Genomic DNA, 20,342 nt, shown 5'->3' with positions numbered 1-20,342 from the left:
AATGACTTAGACTCTTAGATAGCCAACAGTCTGCTCAAGATGGGTTTCACAAATGCTCACAACAGACAACAAGAAAAGCCATTTCATTTGAACTGTTGGAGCCATTTTTGCTGGTAAAGCCATGATGATTGTCGTTTGGGAGAGCGATGGTGCCATCCTTGGGGATGTGTTGCCAAAAGCATTAACCATTAATTTTGCGGCGTATCTGAAGACTGAAGAAACTCCTGAACCATTTCCGGGGTTATAAGTCTGACGAGCACTGAGAATCTTGCTCAAATATGACAATGCACACCCACACACATGTCTCTGAACCAAAGTACCCATCGCCAAATTGGCTTGGACATCACTGCCTCATCCGAATGATGATGATGATGATGATGATGATGAAATTAATGCAGTGAAAGCATGGCTACAACCAGAGAACAAGAGCTTTTACCAATACAGAACACATGCTCTTACACAACACTGGCATACAACCATAGAATATAGAATGACTACACCGGAAAATAGTACATGAAAGGAAGTGCTGGTTGATACCATCATCAATTATAACTTTTAAGGATAAATCTGTTCCGAGGAAAAACTGTGCAGCATTATTTGTTGAACAAATCTGACAATTACGTGATTGCACAACGTTTATGAAGTTTTACTCATTTCTTGAAACATAACTTCTACTGACTAAAGTTCAGAAGAGCAGGTTAAATGTGATGTTGGGGTCCAACAACAAGGCTTGTGTGACATGTGATCTTTCTTTGTTATTCGATCAGTGAAGTGTTTGGTCCTCGGGTGAAAAAATATTTGCTCGAGATGAATCTGCGTCGCGTCATGTCACGTCACGTCTCGCTTATTATGGACAACACACTTGCCCTTTCTCCAGCTCTACAAGAGCACTTTTTTGAAGAATTTCAATTCATCAAGATCCAATTACAGTCTCCCAACACTCTCTGTTACTCCAGTCTATGGACCAGCAGATTATTTCCAACTTTAAAAAGTGCTACACTAAAGCACTCTGAGCATTGCTTTGAGTTGACTTAAGCTACCAATCTCACTCTGAGAGAGTTTTGAAAATACCACTTCAACATCATTGCCAGCGTCAAGATGATCGAGAAGGTGTGGGACAGGATTAGCAAGAGAACTCTCACTTCTGCTTGGAAGAAGCTTTGGCCTGAGTGTATTGACAAATGTGACTGAGGCATCTGAGTCAGTACCTGTAGAACTTGTCAATGAGACTGTGTCTTTGGTCAAGAGCATGGGACTAGAAATGGGTAACAATGATATCGATGAGCTTGTGGCAGATCACAGACAAGAAATGACCACTGAAGAGCTTATGAAGTTGCAGTGTGGCAGTGTGTTTCGCAGCAGGAAGTGGAGAAGAGTAGTTCTTCACAGTAGGGAGGAGGAGGAGGAGGAGGAGGAGGAAACAGCAAAGCAGCAATCTTCAAGTGCAATAAGAGAAATGCTGAAAGCATGGGACTCCGTTGCATCGTACATTGAAAATCATCACTCCTATAAAGCAGTGGATATGCACACTAGAAATTTATTTGATGATATTGCTGTGTCGCATTTTCACCAAGTGTTGAAGCGTATTTTTCAATTACACCTTAAACAGTGTAAGCTGTATGAAGTATTCCAACAAGATGGAACAACAGCTCAAACATCCAACCAAAGTATGGCTCACATCATGAATGTGTTCCCTGAAGACCCCCCCCCCCCTCCCCATGGAAACTACCCATTCTTCATTTCAGAGAAAAATGCAATAATTAGCCATGAAGTCCTCCATGTGACATTTGTCCTCTATATCTGAAGTTGTACCACTAACTAAACCACTGGTTATTAATAGCATTGTAAAACAGGACTGCTGGTCAGCATTTTCAGGAGAGAAAATATTTAGTACTTAGTACTACTGACCCATACATAAAAGTTCACAAAAATATACAAATTTTCAGAAATATTAGTTCATCCTTCAGAGAGGAAAGAGGTGTCGGCACCTCCCTTTCATCTTTGCCTCCGTCATTCTCACAAAAAGTGGGATCTGAGTAATATCTACACTTCATTTTAACCTTTTCCATCCTATACCTCTTTTCTCCACAAGGAAGGACCTGTTGTTGTTGTTGTTGTGGTCTTCAGTCCTGAGACTGGTTTGATGCAGCTGTCCATGCTAATCTATCCTGTGCAAGCTCCTTCATCTCCCAGTACCTACTGGTGACTATTGGCAGTATTGCCCTCTCACCTCCTGAAGGGAAACAGTGGCTACTACATCTATCTATACACAATACTACAGTTTTCTGAAATGAATTTTTCTTGTAAATAAGAAGCTTAAAATAAATGTAAAAACAATTATGTTGTCATATTTTTCACAGAGAGAGTATTACAAAATAGCTCACTACACAATTGCGAAAGATTGTAATTATATTCATATTTATCATCAGTCAGAATACAAACAAATAAATAATTTTTGAAAATAATGTAATTTATTGGTTAGATAAGAAATCTATTCACCAAATGGTGCCAGAAGAAAAAAATAAAAGTTATGGAAATGTGCAAGCTTTCAGAGACAGTAGCTCCTACTTCTGTGACAACCCCCACTGTAAGATTTGTCCTACACACCCTCCTACTGCTACCTATACTACCCTTTGTTAACCAAGTCATCAGTTCAAATGAGTGGGCATAGAGACAGGTTGTATACTGGCAACATAAATATTTTGCAATGTTGTGCTCTACAACATGACAGTCATGACCTTTGTGCCTATTTCACTGTTAAGTGCCATCTGGGTGCTTTCTCCTGCCACCAGTTTCTCAAAACTCTGCAAGTGGCAAATGGTATTACAATATGTGCTTGGATCTCACCATCCACCTGGTCTAAATTTATGTTAATTTCTTTGGTCTCAGTCAGTAATTATTCATTTTCTTCACTCCCTTTCAGTTTTCTATATATTTCATTTTCTAACCTCTCTATCCCCCCTCCTCACATGTCTACCATGTATAATGCACTTAGCTTTCCACTCTAATTAACTGTTGTATGATGTTTTTCAGTAATTTCTGTGTCCTACTTATTGCCCTATTTTCCACCTTTAATGTCTCAACTTTTCAAATTTCATTCAGTATAGTTCCTAGGGATGGAAAAAACTGACCAGTTAAAATTGATATCAGTATTTTAGTTATGAATAATTGGTATTTTTCATTATTTGTTTGGTCTTGGTTATAACAGGCGTTTCATATTTTTTACTAATAACTGAATTAAAAAAATGAAATATCAATTAGACAGAACTGTAATGTTAGAATTTTTCGTTTTTAAATTAACCCTTTTAGAAAAGGAGTAATTTTTATCCATATTGCACTGGTTTGGAATACCGCATTTTATAGAAAATGGGAAAGCGGCCAGTGCTATTTTAATAACACAGCCAACAGAAATGAACAGCAAATACATGGCATAAGAATTGGTACAGCACTGCTGAAACAATGTTCCTGTTGCCACGTGGCGTAACTAAAGGTACGCTTGTACGTGCAGTGTACAAGACTTCCCCTGCATCCGGCGCCGCCATTGCGGTTTATCGGGGCGCTACTTCCTGCCACGCCCAGTTCTTATCAGTAGCAACATCCGCTACTGAGGCAGCTGCAGGCTGCGACAGTGTGTCAAAATTTTTGAATCTTTGTTTGATTTCTGCATTTATTACAGGAGATAATAGGAATAAAAAACTGAAAATTGGTTATCCGAGAAATCATGCATTTTGAGCAGTTTTAATAGTGAGGTTAAACAGGGTGACAATTAAAATTAATATAAACAAAAGCTGGTTGTTTCAATGATAACCGCCATCCCTCATCCCGTTCAGTGTCTCCCCGACCAAGAGTTCTGGGCGACTTTTCCGTACCTCTCCCCACTTTCTAAACCTCACCAGCCCTTCATCTTCCCTCTTCTTTTATCTTCAACCCTTCTGCCACGAGGAGGAGCCACTAACTGAAAGCTTGTACATTTCAATAACTTTTATATTTCTCCATCCACCATTTAGTAAGTACATTCTTTATCCATTTATGTTACTAAGCTGTTTGTAACTGTAGAAATGCACAGAAATGGAGGCATGAAGGAGTACAGTCTTGCCGTGACGTTCTTTGGAAACATTACAGGAAATTCAGTCTAAAGATAGCAGTTTTCATCACATCATAACCTGTAAAAGTGTTCCCCCACACCTTTTCTTTAGTTTATTGTTAGTGACTATTGTGTCTTAACATATTCCATTATCCTCACTGGTACTGATATTTCAGCGTAAATCTCCTTCACTAATATACGAAGGGTATTGGAAACAGCTGTTCGTTCATAAACCAACATGCAGAAAAATACTCCCATCAGAGCACAAAAATGATAAGTATGTTCCCATCTATTAAAATGCTCTGACCGAAAATTAAGGTACCAGCTGAATCATTCTACCTTCTTCAGCATGTTTAAAAAATTTTGGCATGTGAACATATATGTGCTTTTTTTTACATGCAATTGTTCTCTCACTCCCACAAGCTGTAACTTGCTCAAACCATTAGTCCATCACTGTTAAATCGCACTTACTCATCTAGTCCCACTTGTCCAGTGTCTCTCATTCAACCCAGAAGCCACAATCTCCTTCAATCTGTCCTATTAATAATGTCTCTTCTCACTGTCACTGTCTCCCTCTTGCTCTCTCTCCCTTCTTCTATCTCATTCATTCCGTATCACTGCTGTCTCTTCGCACAGTCACTACCTCTCTCTTCCTCTTTGGCATTGTCAAAGGCTGACTCATTATGCTCTCACCCACTTCCACTTCTCCTTCTCTTCATTCCTCTCCCACTGACACTGTCTGCTTCACTCTTATCCTAACACGGTTCCGTCATTGTCAACTATGTTCCACTACTACTGTCCCCATCTCTTTCTTTCACACTGTCATTGTCTCCTTCACTTTTTCTATGCCACAACCAACGTCCGCAATCGCCCAATATTTAGAAGTTGGTTACAATTAAAGTGTGTGTACTCGCAAAGGTCCAGTGTAGTGTGGGCTGCAATTATCGTATGGCAGCAAAATTTGATAGATATGATAATATGTTAATGTGGCTCTGATTTACACTGCAAAAATTAGTGCCAATTTTGGCCACCAAGTGCAAATCTGGAGCTATACAGCATTTTGTCGACGTCTCCAATGCTCATACTGAACAAATTGTGTAAGGCCCAATTAATAATAAAATCGACATTATGACTTTATCACCTGTTTGATCTTCTCTACCTAAATCCCAATCGTCATCCATTACATATGGAAACATATCTGTGTGCCTTTCTGACATCCACAGTGCCAGATTTGCACATGGTGGCCAAAACTAAAACTTTTTTCCAGCATAAACCTGTTCCGCATTAAGACATTAGAATATTTACCAATTTTTGCTGCAACGCAATTATTACAGCCCACACTGGACCTCTATGAGTAGCTGCACTTTAATTATAACCAACCGACATTACTTTTCCATCTTTTTCGCACTGCCATTGTCTCCTCTCTTGGCGTAAAAATGTGTGAATGTGTTCACACAACTTAATTTGTGGGAAATTTTTTAATGATGCTGAGGAAAGTTCAACGAGGCAGCTAGTACCTCACTTTTTAGTCAGAGTCTTTTAATACACAGGATGATTTTTTCCCCCCTTCTGATAGGAGCATTTTTCAGCTCGTTCCCTTCCTTCCCTGCTACAGGAGGTCACTCATATGAAAAGAACTTTATAGGTCTGTAACATTTCGATAGTTCACTTACGAGAATTTAAACTGTGCAAACTATAAAACTTTTACATGTTTTTCAGTACCACACAGAGTTTGCAATAGTTTCTGATGAATAACGGAGACACTTTGCAGCATATTTCTCCACACTACATCACTTTATGAACTACGTTTTCCCCTACACTGGATTTTGTGTGTGTATTTTACAAGTAGGGTAACTTCAAACCTCTGTATCTCAGAAATGGATAAAGATTTGAAGAAAATATTCTGGCTGTTTGGGACTTGGAACTTAGGAATATGTTGCAAAAATTTCAGCGATTTGCTGTGACAGCGTCTTGGAATCCACAACTTGGTTTTTGTGCCCAAAAACATGTTTTCCGGGTTTTCTCAGGAACTGCCCATCAATTAAATGGTGCCAGCATAAGCCCCTTATGGTAGACTGTAGACCACATCTACTGCAAAAAGAACCATCCAATTTGTTCCATTTACCTAAGCTGGAGGAAGTGTGTAACGTCCAAACTCCAGTCCTGTACTGTAGGATAGTTAACAGTAAGATGATACTTCTGCTGGGTGTACAAATGGCCCCTAGTCCAAGGCATATCCAAAAGACTTGACCATAACTTTTTATCACCAATAGAACCCGAAATATGAGCCCCGGAAAATCCCTAGTAAGTGTATGCTGTCACATATATACATCTATATTCGACGAAAAAGCTTTTGTTGTTTTAGAAAGTACTGAACCTCATTTTGTTAAATCAACCAGAAGAACACACTTTTTGTCCCAGAAACAGTAGCCATCATTTTTCAACTTGGATAAGGGCATAGCTTGAACTATTTTTCTTTAGATGACATTGAATGGCATCATTGCAACGAATGTAGTTTAGAACATGTGTTGGCATATGAAACCCACACCTCATGCCAGTAAGAATATGATAAAACAAATCATGTCCATCTTATTAATATTATTCCAAAAACATCTCTCCACTTAACATACTTTGCACATATTATTCAGTAGAAGTTGTGTTCCTTGAAAACTATGTAAATAGTGGTGCAACATACATGAGAAAATTCATCACCCAGATCATCAACTGTCAATCAGATCACAGTTTCTGGCACACCTGATGCATAATTTCATTTGTATGGACAGTGGGCTTGCCAATGCACTCTTCATCATCCACATTTGTACATCCACTTATAAATTTCAAACATCACAATTTCTCCTTTGCTGATTACTGTAGACCTATAAGTAAGGCACAACTCCTATTGAATTTGAGCAGCTGTAGATCTACTTACAGCTAGCACTTTGCAATTCATAGGAGCAACAGTTTTTGAAAGCATTATTTGCTTTCACCCATAGTCAAACAATAACTTCACGAACAAATAGTAGATAGCACTTCTATCTGTGCAACTTTGTTCTGAGCTACAAACATTTAAAATAAACCACAGGCCTTAATTTCTTAATATGCCTCATACTTTGACTCTTAATTAAGCAGTACCATTACTTTTAAAACACCTTAATAAAAACACAACCTTCCAACCACTATGATGAGATATGAAATCTATAAGAATAACTTCTAACCAGCATTATTCCAAAACTCTCTCTACACACAAAAATACTTCTTTGAATGCCTGCTCAACTGTTTTGATTACTATACTCGTGCTTAGTGTGGAGTGATGACCATGTACTGTTGCTGAATGGGTTTCTAGGTTGAAGAAAATTGATTCACATACTTGTTACATTGGTATTCATTGGGAGTCTCATTTTCTTGCATCTGTTGACTGAAACATGCAATTTAAACTTTTTATGTTTAAGAATTTCTGTAGATACTTCACTAATTATGGAAAAAAATTATCTAAGTAGAGCAGGGTCCATTTTTGTGCTGTTAATTACTACAGAGATCCTCATTGAAAAGATCACATCACATTACATACTCCAGATTAGATTGACATTCCGATGTGAGCCTAATATATTTTCTAGTGCACCACATATTATTTCTGTTTCTGAAAGATCTGTATTTAAAATGAAATAATGAATTATACAAAAGCTGATAAAGACAATGTCCATACTGAAGCACAAATATAATAAAATATTTTATACTAACAAACCCCGAGCAAATTGCGTAAATACAGAGGTAGGTTTGGTTATAACTTTTTTACGCTACACTCAGCAGTGAAATGACGGTAAATGACAAAATTTGAACAGATAGTAGTAGCACAAGAAGGCGTCCACATCTCCAACATACAAGTCACATAAAAGAACTTGCTCACAATTTTCTAAAAATAAGGCACAATCAAATGCTTTCTGACTAAATTTGGGCCATTTTACTCAATAATTTTAATACAAATATAAATAACACTTTATTCTCATTAGCAACAGAAACTATAATTTAATCAACATAAAGGGCAAGTTTTTGGATGCAAAAACTATTTCTTCTTTATTAAACACATTATTGATACAACCGCTCAGCAAGGCGAAGTGGTAACCCAGCCATAGCAGGAACTAACTTGGTCACCTGACCAAGTAGAGTCATATTCCAGTTCGAAGTAGAGCACACTGTTACCCGGCAGTGCTAGTGTGGAAAGTGGTCCACAAAAAGTGATCACAGAGACTACCTCGACAGGAAACTGCAATAATTTGCAGTTAATGCTATTTGACTGACAACGAGGAAGGTCTGACAAATAATGCAAGGTGCAAGGAAACAAGCAAAGGTTACGTAAATCAATGGTGTGCAAATTAAGGAAGGAGGTACACAATGGCAACCAATTTTCCTACTTTTCAGTTTCCTTGTCCATCACAGATGTTTTGGTGTGATACAGTGTCTCCAGGCTTCTATGGTTGCAACATTAATAGCAACTGTCACCACAAGTAAAGCAAGCTGAACATGTTGTCCAATGATAGTGTTTTTCATTAGTAACACTGATGCCCCAGGTCCCATTTCCAGTGACCCTTGCAACCCTTTTTCTTTCTTTTTTCCCCCTAATGGCCAAGGCTGGAAGGAGGTTCACTCAGGCTTTTAAGGCCAACTGGATAGCTTCTCAGATATAAAAGCAGCAAAGCATGCAAAAGTCACTGAAGTAGTCGGGTTGGTTGTGGGAAGAGACCAAACTGCAAGGTCATCGATCTCATCGGATCAGGGAAGGACGGGGAAGGAAGTTGGCCATGCCCTTTCAGAGGAACCATCCCGGCATTTGCATGGAGCGATTTAGGGAAATCACGGAAAACCTAGATCAGGATGGCCGGGGGTGGGATTGAGCCGTCGTCCTCCCGAATGCAAGTCCAGTGTGCTAACCACTGCGTCACCTTGCTCGGTCATCACTGAAGTAGTGTTACATCAAAATGCTTGCACTAGGTACGGTGACACACAACAAAAGCATCAGCCAAATGGAAGAGGTCCAAGTATCTGCACCAAAGGAGAAAAAGTCAGATGCACACAAATATTTCATTGCTGATCTAGATAGATGTCCTATTAGACAGCAATTTCTGCAGTATTATGAACAACATGAAGAACACCATCACTGCAAAAACTTCACAGCTATTGTCACACGGAACAGGACTTACAGACTAACTAAGCAACTCTGAGAAGAAGTATTTCATACGTGTAATTTGATTTAAAAGGTGCCTGTATGAACAAGTCATTATTCAATTTCCATATACACTCCACTGTGAATGACATGTTTTGCAACAGTTCCAGATAAATGTTTCATTGTTGTGAATGCAAAGTTTCCTTTAGTGATCTTTTCTCCTCTCTGACTGTAACAGAGAACTTATGATTACCATGTATAAATGGTCAGGAAAAAATTAAGAATACCCCGAGACAATGAAAAATAAACTTTTGGCATTAATTAAGAAGTATCACTCAACTCTTCTTTATTCAACCAGCAACATGGTTCTCACTGCTTCCATACCATCTAAATCTAACTCCCATAAAACTTGTCTGGACTCTCTCAAAGAACAAGACCCATTGTCACTATGCAAGAATTTCACTCTCTAACAACCAATCCCCTCCCTGAAAAAAAAAAAAAAAAACACCCTGCTGATGCTCTTGTCCGGTACTAGCCTTTTCACGTAACACTACTCCAATGACTTGTACATCAATTTCACTGTTTTTATGTTCAAACAGCTTTGCAGTCGTCCTCACTATGTTAAAAATGCTGACCACTAGGCCATGCAAGCCAACTGCTTTTGCAACTGCGATATTAGTTTTTAGTGTTGTGACATATGAAGACTTTAAAGGCTATGTTATCATGCCAGAAAAGGTGTGTCAGGCCTAATGGTGGGGAGAGTCTGTGACAGATGAGGAAACTGAAAATACAATAAACTCAGTTGCCACAGATTTGAACACGAAGCCAGCATTATCATACATGTCAAACAGCAGATGAATGAACAGTCATCACTGTGGAAAATAGTGATTTCACAGAGTAAGGTAGTTTTACGCATACTGCCAGCGAAGTGTCATGAGCATCCAGTGTGAGAAATTTTGTACATTCTGTTCTTGCTCTAAAGTGGCACTTCACTCAGTGGCATTCTGAGCTCCACACATCAGTCCTCTATAGGTGACTGGTTGCCTTTCCCTTAATTTACATATTGTACATATCCTGTTCTTTCTTGCCCTTCCCTGTCCCACTTGTACTTTCTGCACTATCCCCTGCCTCCTTACCCTTCTCCACTCTCCCCACCATCCCCTTGGCCATTTCTGCACTCACTTCTTTTCCTCTCATTCTTTCCTCCCATTTCCACTACCTGCCCTCACTCTTGGGCTTTGAAGCACTCCATTTGTGATAGTACGGAGCATATGCCATTGCTTCCTTCCCTCCTTGCTTCTGGGACATTACGATGAGAGTAGTGTCACCTTGGCCAGGTTACCAGTTTGGTTTGCACAGTAATACATGTTTCATCAAGGTCATTTACTGCAAGTTATTTGAAAGAGAGACACCTACTCTCCCTTAATATGTCAGATGTTTATACAGCAGAACGGAAATTTGACTTGTGAACAAAATAAAACAGATTTAAGGTCTGGTTCATCATTAACCAATTACAGCAAGAAAGGCACACAAACCAAATCCAGAATCGCCAGCCCTGAAATGCAGTAAAACATCTCTTACGGCAGGCAGGTTACTGGTTGGATGGTTTAAAGGCAGAAGGGACCAAACAACGAGGTCATTGGTCCCTTGTTCCCAGTAAAACAATGCCACAAGTGTGAGAATAAAACGGACGAAACATATAACACAAAACAGAAAGAAAGGAAAAGCCACAAGAACAAAGGGAAGGCTACGAACACTAAAAGGAACAAAAGAGGACAAGAAAACAACAGACAGACACTAGAAACAGAAGACAGTAAAACATGGAAGCAGATTACAGCAGCTGGCCAACCACGAGAATAAAAAGGGAAAGCCAGTCACTCTGCAACACATTAAAACCTCCACCCTAAAAGCATTAGGGTGGAGGACAAAGAGGTACAAAGGACATGCGTTAAAACCTACATAGAAGTATAAAACCCACTTTCACGGATAAAACGTAAAACTAAAGATCATGTGAAGGCATTGTCACCTAACATCGAGGGCAGGGTGCTGGGAAAGTTAAAAGTCAGCTGCAGAGCGGCTGTAAGTGGGCAGTCCAGCAAGAGGTGGATGACTGTCATTTGGGAGCCACAGCGACACTGTGGGTCCTCATGACAAAGTAGGTAACCGTGCGTTAGACACGTACAGTCAATGAGGAGCTGGCAGAGGACAACTGATTCCCTGCGAGAGCCCTGCATGGAAGACTTCCACACATTCATAATCTCCTTAATTACACGCAGTTTGTTGTGCGTGCTGTTATGCCATTCTGTCTCCCAAAGCTGGAAAACTCTGTGGTGTAAGACAGAACACAGGTCAGCTTCGGAGATGCCTATCTCCAGAAGCGGATTCCGTGTCACCTGTTTGGCCAGCCTGTCGGCAAGTTCGTTACCAAGGATTCCGATGTGTCCTGGGGTCCACACAAACACCACGGAACGGCGGGACTGTTCCAGGGCATAGATGGACTAGGGAATGGACATTACCAGAGGGTGACGAGGGTAGCACTAGTCGATAGCTTGTAAGCTGCTCAATGAGTACACAGCAGAAATGACTCGCCAGAGCATGAGATATGGCTGCCAGCTCTGCAGTGAAAACACTGCAGCCAACTGGCAAGGAGTGCTGCTCTTATGTCCTCCATGAATATATGCAAAGCCTACGTGAACATCAGCCATTGAGCCATCGGTGTAAACCACTTCAGAGCCCCAGAACATGTCAACAATCGAGAGGAAGAGACAGTGGAGAGTGGTAGGGTTAACAGAGTCCTTAGGACCATGCAAAAGGTCCAGTGAAGCTGCGGCCCAGGTGTACACCATGGAGGCGTACATGAACAGACCACAAGCAGAGGTGGTAAAGGGAAGGACTCCAATTCGGAGGGACCACACATGAAACGTAATCGTTAGCCCCAATCTGGGCCGCCAATGCGGGAGATGGACAGCCACGTGCGGGAAAGGAGACGGTACTTCAGATGCTCAGGGGAACTATGAATGTGTGCTGTGTAACTGGCAAGCAGTTGCGCACCTCTGATCTGTAGTGGAGGGACACCAGCCTCCACCACTACGCTGGTCACCAGACTTGTCCTAAAAGCTCCTGTCGCTAATCGAACCCCACAGTGGTGCACAGGGTCAAGTAAATGCAATGCTGAAGGCGCTGTCGAACCATAAACCACACTCCCATAGTCAATTCGGGATTGGACAAGGGCTCTAGACTGCAGCAGCGTACAGCAACTGGTGTTGCACCCCAACTGGTGTTGCTAAGGCAACGGAGGGCATTAACGTGCTGCCAGCACTTCTGCTTGAGCTGACAAAGATGAGGGAGCCAAGTCAATCGAGCATTGAAAACCAGCCCTAGGAATTGATGTGTATCCACTACAGTGAGTGGATCGTCATTAAGGTTAAGTGCAGGTTCTGGATATGACACCGACAGAAGTGCACGACACACAACTTTGCGGCTGAAAACTGGAAGCCACGGGCTAGAGCCCATGACTGTGCCTTGTGGATGGCTCCCTGGAGGTGCCGCTAAGCAACAACAGTACTGGAGCAGCAGTACAAAATGCAGAAGTTGTCTGCATAGAGAGAAGGTGAGACGGAGGGCCCGACATCTGCTGCTAGACCGTTAATGGCCACTAAAAATAGAGACACACTCAATACAGAACCCTGCGGGACTTCATTCTCCTGGATATTGATGGAACTATGGGAGAAACCAACTTGGACACGGAAAGTACGGAACGACAGGAAGTTTTGGATAAAAATCAGGAGTGGTCTCCGAAGACCCCACTCATACAATGTGGCAAGGGTATGATATTGCCAAGCCATGTCGTATGCTTTACGTAAGTAAAAAAAAAAAAAACGGCCAATTATGTGTTGCCATCTGGAAAACGCTGTTCAGATGGCAGACTCGATGGACACAAGATTATCAGTGGTAGAGTGACCGTGGCGGAAGCCGCCCCAACATGGAGCCAACAAGCCACGTGACTCCAGGCCCCAACCCAACCGCCGACATACCATACATTCCAGCAGCTTACACAGAACATTGGTGAGGCCGATGGGCCGATAGCTATCCACATCAAGTGGGTTTTAACCAGTTTTGAGCACCAGGATAATGGTGCTCTCCCGCCATTGTGATGGAAAGACGCCATCGTACCAAATCCGGTTGAAAATGACGCGAAGATGTCACTTATAGTCAGATGAGAGATGTTTAATCATCTGGCTGTGGATCTGATCAGGCCAGGAGCTGTGTCGGGGCAATGTGCCAGGGCACTCAGGTGCTCCCACTCTGTAAATGGGGCATTATAGGATTCACCGCAGCGTGTAGTGAATGAGAGGACGTTCCCTTCCAGCCGTCGTTTGAGTGTGCGAAAGGCTCTGGGGTAATTCTCCGATGCAGAGGCTCGAGCAAAGTGCTCAGCAACAAAGTGCTCAGCAATTGCGTTCGCGTCGGTACATAACTCGCCATTTATGGTAACACCGGGGACAGCTGTTGAGGCCTGGTACCCAAAAAGACATTTGATCTTTGCCCAGTCTTGGGAAGGTGACGTGTAGCACCCAATGATGGAGACTTATCTCTCCCAACACTCCTCCTTCCATTGTTTGATAAGGTAGCGAACAAGGGCACAGAGCTGTTTAAAGGTTATGAGGTGCTCCAGAGAAGGGTGCCGCTTATGCTGCTGCACAGCTCGCCGACGCTCCTTAATGCTTCAGTGACTTCCGGCGACCACCAAGGAACTGTCTTACACCTCTGGCACCCTAAAGAGTGAGAGATCTCACTTTCTGCTGCAGAAACAATTGTGCTAGTCACCTGCTCAACCATCGCATCTATGTTACTGTGTGGGGGAGATTCAGCGGTGATAGCAGAGGTGAAAGTTCCCCAGTTCACCTTGTTAAAAGCTCATCTGGGCAGGTGTCCATGTACCTGACACTGGGGCTGTGACAGGAAGATGGGGAAGTGATCACTGCCACACAGGTCATCATATGCTCTCCAGTGGATAGATGGGAGAAGTCCTGGGCTGCAAATTGATAAATCAATGGCTGAGTAACTACCATGAGCCACACTGAAATGTGTGGCGGTCCCAGTATATAAGAGGCAGAGGTCGAATTGCGACAGTAAAGTTCCGACATCTCTGCCTCGGCCAGTGTGCATGGTACACCCACAATGGGTTATGGGCATTAAAATCTCCCAGAAGCAGGAAAGGTTTAAGGAATGATCAATCAGTGCAGCTAATACATTCAGGAGTACTGCACCATCTGGAGGAAGATATACATTGCAGACAGTTCTTTCCTGTGTCGTCCTTATTCTGACAGCCACAGCTTCAAGAGTGGTTTGAAGGGGCACATGTTCACTACAGACCTAATTTAGGACAAACGCCAACTCCACCTGACACACTATTATAGTCGCTACGGTTCCTGTAATATTTCTTATGGCTGCGGAGGGCAGGGGTCCACAGTTCCGGGAACCAGGTTTCCTGGAGGGCAATGCAGATAGCAGGTGTAAAGCGTAATAGTTGCCGTAGCTCAGCCAGGCGGTGGAAAAAACCGCCGCAATTCCACTGGAGGATGACATCGTGAGACTGGGAAGGCATGGAACATTCAATGAGGCAGTTTACGCCTCAGAGTCACCTGCTGCCACCCATTTATTGCCTGAGCAGTCTATATCCATTGTGTCTGAGGGTCTGGCTCCTCAGCGGATGCCAAAATCTCCACCCTATCCTCAGTCGCAGAGCTTGTAGGTAGCGGTGGTGTGGGTGTCAATGCAATTTCCTTGGTCTTAAGGGTTTTCTTTTTGGATTTCTCTCGCTGCTCCTTGGGTTTCCCCGGCTGGGAGGACTTCACTGGCTCAGTCTCCAGGACTGAGGATGAGCATGAAGCCCTACGACCAGCTGCTTTTGGGCTCTTCAGCCACTGGCTGGTGTCGTCTTTCCCACTAGAAGAAACTTGGGGAGGGAGTGACCCAAGGGACCCCTTCCTAGCGATTGAAGCCGAAGAAGACTTACGCTTCTCTGGCTTAGAAGTGGGGACGGACTTCCCCGATGGTTGGATGGTTGGGAGGGGGGGGGGGGGGGTGATGTTGCTCCCGAAGTAGGTGGTGCAGGAGCAACAGGGAGGGAAATGACCCCACCATCAAAGGGGCAGGTGTAGCCTTCCGGCTCGGGCGTTCAAATGTTCTATTATCCTTTGTGTAGATCAGTCTATCCAGTGTCTTGTACTCCAAGATTTTCCTTTCTTTCTGGAGAATACTGGAGTCAGGTGAGCAAGGCGAATGTTGCTCTCTGCAGTTGACACGGATGGGAGGCTGGGCACCTGGAGTATTGGGATGTGATGGGCCTCTGCAATCTCGGCATGCGACATTGGAAGTACAGCAGGAAGACATATGGCCAAACTTCCAGCACTTAAACAGGGTGTATACGTGGACAAGGAAAAAAAATTCCTGGATTTTTCCCGGATTTCCCGGTTAAAAAAACACTTTCTCCCGGGTGAAAATACACTTTTTCCGTGCTAAGTGACAGTATACTCTTCCTCGGCACTGTAAAACTCATCAATCCTTTGAATGTTTACGGTTTTATATACGGACGTAGAATTTCCTGGCACTTTAGAAAATGAAACTCACGAGGGGAAAAACACGTTTTGAAAGACCTTCGATGTGCAGCAACATGTACTCTGCTTATTTCTGTATCACGAAGGTATAAATTTTAATTCCACTGAACACCGCATGTCACTTTCCGAAAACATTGAAATCGAGATTGTGATGCGCTTTTGTGAACCAGTCATAGCTCATGTCACGTGATCTCGCCAGCTGATGGCAGCATAGGACACGTGATGTAGTCAGCCAATAGAGGCACGAACACACAAATAAGAAAAATTAATGGTTTAAATTAAAGCTGGAAGAGAATCTGAGCTTCCACATATAATGTTGATCTTTTTAGCGCGTGTACACTTTTACGATACATCACACAAATGTGCCAGTAAAATTTTTAATAATGACATAAATGTCTGATCTTCTGGGCTTGAAATTCTTCTAAATGGTCGTCCTCGAAGAGTTGATTTTTAAATGAGAGTCAAACGCTTTGTGATTTAAGAAATTCACCATACATTCTCGCACACAGTTCATCTTGCGTAAAAGGAAATTTGGTTTGAATGTAGAACTTTTCAAACCACCATTCGCAATAGTTTCCTCCGACCTGTTAGAAATAGTTTCGTTTCAGCAGTTGGAAGATAGCCCCAGATAACAGGCATCACCGCGTTTACGCAGCTACGATGACGTAGGAAGCCCATATGTTCGTACGTGTAAAACATTAAAAGATCTTACATTATGTCATAAAAGAAACAAGACATCAGAGGATACTTCAAGAGCATCGGAATTTCGTGAACCATACTAAAATGCGTAATTCGGCTTAAAATGCACATTCGTATGTCCAGATTCGTAGGTAAATTTTCTTGGAGTACCAGTACTGTATTATCTCATGTTTGGTTCTTTATTATGGCATAATGCCATACGTGCACTTGAAATGCAATTAACAGTTGAAACTAGCCAATAGTGTGAAATTAAACACTTCGTTTCAAATAAATTGACTGCCTCAGCAGAAAGATTAATGAAAGCCAAATCTCTTTAGAAAGCCGACAAAAATAACTTCATTGTTCTGCAAGGAAATTAATGCTTGACTGTCAAGAAGGTGGAAAATCTAAACTAATAACATATTTTAGCCTTCCGTAATTCATCTGATAACTCCCGGACGCAAAAATCCGTTTGTTATCATTTAATGTGAGAGCAATAAACGAAGAGGAAGCAACAAAATCACTGAACGTAAACACAGGTCACGTGGTGATGACCCATCTCCCCACCACAACTCAAGACTGCTCTGGGCATCAGCCCCAGATTTACTATATTTCCGAACCAGGCCAATATTAAGTAGTGGCGCCCAGCCATACTTCCTGTAACCAGAAGCAAAAGAAGGTACTACTCCTACGTGACTCAACTGCGCATGCGCAAGAGCCCGCCCGCAACTGCTCAAACGAATCTAATTTAAACAGTTGTCACGTCACGCTCATCGGAGGCAATTTGTTGTTATGAAGCATTGCATAGTCTTCCTAAAGCCTTTGACACTCTTTGATGTTGGCAGAAGCTTGTACGAGCAATGTGTTTTGTTGTTATATACGGCGGATTTCCTTTGCAACTTAAGTTTTATTTTCGTTGTTTTTTTCTCTCGTTCATGTTTTGTTGCTGCAGTAGTATTCTGCAATAGTGAGATACAATAATATCCTTTGTTACAGTATTGGTTCTTACCAGTCAAAATCACAAAAATTTAACTGAAAACTAAAACAATGAAAAATTCCCGGAATTCTAAACAATTCCCGGGTTTTCTCCCGGATGAAAAAATTCCCGGGTTTTTCCTGGATCTCCCAGTTGTCCCGGGTCGTATACACCCTGTTAAAGCACCGCATCGGGGGAGGGATATAGGGCTTCACATCACACCAGTAGACCATCACCCTGACCTTCTCGAGCAATGTATCACCCTCACAAGCCAAGATGAAGGCACCAGTGGCAACCTGATTATCCTTCGGACCCTGGTGGACATTTTGGATGAAATGTACACCCCGTCGCTCTAAATTGGCGTGCAGCTCTTCGTCGGACTGCAAAAGAAGGTCTCTGTGAAATATGATATCCAGGACCATATTTAAGCTCTTATGGGGCATGATGGTTACAGAAACCCCCCTCCCTCCCCAGCTTATCACAAAGGAGTAACTCCTGTGACTGGGCAGGGGATGCTGTTTTGATCAAGACTGATCCAGATCTCATTTTGGACATGCCCTCCATCTCTCTCAAAAAAAAACTGAGGCTTCATCATCATGAAAGATTCACCATCAGCTATCGAACATACAATGTACCGGGACGAATTAGATCCGCTGCCACCCTTAGCCTGACATTCCTCCCATTGTGTAGCCAGGGAGGGGAATTATTTGGGGTTGTACTTCTGTGCGTTGAATTGAGCTCGTGATCACTTAGAGACTGCTGGTGTTTCACCATCAGCAAGAGATGATGGACTATGCTTCATCACGTGTCATCTGCCCTGATGCCACCCACTCCGACCAGGTCCCCTCCCCACGGGCGCCACTCAACCACAGTGAAGGCCACCTGGCAGGATGGCCATTGCTGGGAGTCCCGATGCCCCAAGGGGATGGGCATCTATCCCTTGGCATACGTGGGGAGTTAACGGTGCAGGCATCAACAGAGCTATCCCTGCATGGTCAGGGGGCTACAACCAACAGAGTACATAGCAGCCCCACCACAACGGACTGGCTACCGTGCTGGATATCAGGTGCAAAGAAGTCCATGGTCATCGTCGACGCAGAAATCGACACTGCATAGTGCATGGTGAAAAACGCACCCAGGAAGGTGTCCTTGCCCAAGAGATGGAGAATGGGCAGGACCGCAATGCAACGACGAGAAAGTGGGCTAAAGATCTCAATGCACGATGGACACGATGCATTGTGTAAGGCGCCCTTCCCCAACTGGCTCGATCTTCGGGAAAATTTTGAAGAATGGAGGTCAAACCCTACAGGGAACCATCACAAAGGCCGAAATGTGTGAAACTCCTTTTAGTTGCCTCGTATGACAGGCAGGAATACCTCGGGACTATTCTAACACCCTGACCCGCAGGGAGTACCGGCAGGTTACTTGCACACCCACTGTGGGAGGTGAAAAGAGAAGAACTTTTCTTGGACTTTTAATAATTTAACTCTAAATAATTTACTATTCTCTTGCTACTTTCTACCACACAATTCACCTGTTAATACGCACAGATTAACCAAAATCAGCAAGTCTCTTCTAAATAGTTTAACAAGGTATCTCACTTTAATCTGTTCCATTATTTTTATCATGACTACCTCAGTATTAAAGCCACTAAACCTAATTTACAGCCAGGTAAAATCATTCCTGATTGAAGTTTTAACAAACTTCAAAGCTCTTATAAGCTAGACAAAACTTGTGCAATTAATCTTACCATTGGGGAACAATGAGGCTTGAGGATAGAGTGGATCTGTATTTGCGGTATCTGATGCTGGAATAAAATGATCATACAGATTCATGTTAGCGTTCATATTAGCTTCTGGAAGAAACGAACTAGTTGGTACGTCACCAACACATTCACTTTGAAAAAATGGGGTTGTATGGCCTCTGTCAGAAAATGCTGTGAAGCTACTGTCAGTTGATGATCTTGATGGGTCCAACCAGTTTTCTGGCATTACAGGTGTTGGCAGTAAAGGTGAACATATCTTTTCTGGTAATATTGGCGGCCTCTCATGTTCATTTTCCTGTGTGTACGCCAAGATTTTGCTTTTATTTTCCTGCTCCCTTTCTGCAGTATCTGGATTACTCCCATCCTGCCCTTCATGATTGGTAGCTACCTCTGAGGCTGCTTTATCACCACCACCATCATCTCCAGGTCCATCTGCAAAATTACATGGGTTTCGTTAGAAATGGTTTTTCTGAAACAAAGTTTACTGTTAGAGACAAGCATGCCCTTTTACATAAAGTATGTATGTCGTCCTAACAAGAGCACATACTGTCCACTGCAGTATTTCATACAAACCAATTACAGCTTAAATTTGCATGTTTAAGTGTATCTGTACATGTTAATACATTTAAAAAGTGTTGAGAATGAGATTTCTTAGAGGAATATGATATACCTGACTCAAAATGTTTTCTGGATGGATCCAACCAATTGTGTGGCATAGGTGGCGTCGGCAACAAAGAAGACTGTTGCTCATTTGTTTCATCTTTTTCTTCTACTCCATTCGAGCCCGAAGAGTCAGTTGGTTTCCCAGGACTTTCCTTCTCTGCAAGAACAGGCTGAGAACTAAGCTCAGATTTCTCTGACTGTGAGACCTGAAAAATTTTGATAAATTTACACCGTGAATAAAACAAAATTTCTTTCAGTGGCACATACATACTGTTAATAGTGTTTTGCTGAAAGCGTGCCAATTTCGTTTTTTTATCGCCAAGTTAATTCTAAGCTGGTTGTTCATGCTGAGTTCACTCCATACAAACTATGTTCAGTCACAATTTAGAAGGCCAAAA

The 20,342-nt window shown here is 42.4% G+C and overlaps 1 protein-coding gene across 4 annotated transcripts in view; it reads right to left on the bottom strand.

Moving 5' to 3' along the window:
• Window positions 1–20,342, bottom strand: part of LOC124797971 — a 110,143-nt gene that overhangs the window by 38,881 nt on the left and 50,920 nt on the right. For all 4 annotated transcript variants that reach the window (XM_047261140.1, XM_047261141.1, XM_047261142.1 and 1 more), the window contains 2 exons: window positions 19,952–20,150; window positions 19,267–19,713 (listed from right to left, as the gene is read on the bottom strand). In XM_047261140.1, coding sequence (XP_047117096.1) covers window positions 19,267–19,713; window positions 19,952–20,150 — 646 coding nt within the window. The remainder of the gene's footprint in view (window positions 1–19,266; window positions 19,714–19,951; window positions 20,151–20,342) is intronic.

The sequence above is a fragment of the Schistocerca piceifrons genome, chromosome 5 (assembly GCF_021461385.2).
Source record: "Schistocerca piceifrons isolate TAMUIC-IGC-003096 chromosome 5, iqSchPice1.1, whole genome shotgun sequence".
In the NCBI taxonomy this organism is placed as follows: Eukaryota; Metazoa; Arthropoda; class Insecta; order Orthoptera; family Acrididae; genus Schistocerca; species Schistocerca piceifrons.
This window is presented reverse-complemented; position numbering and strand designations above follow the sequence as displayed.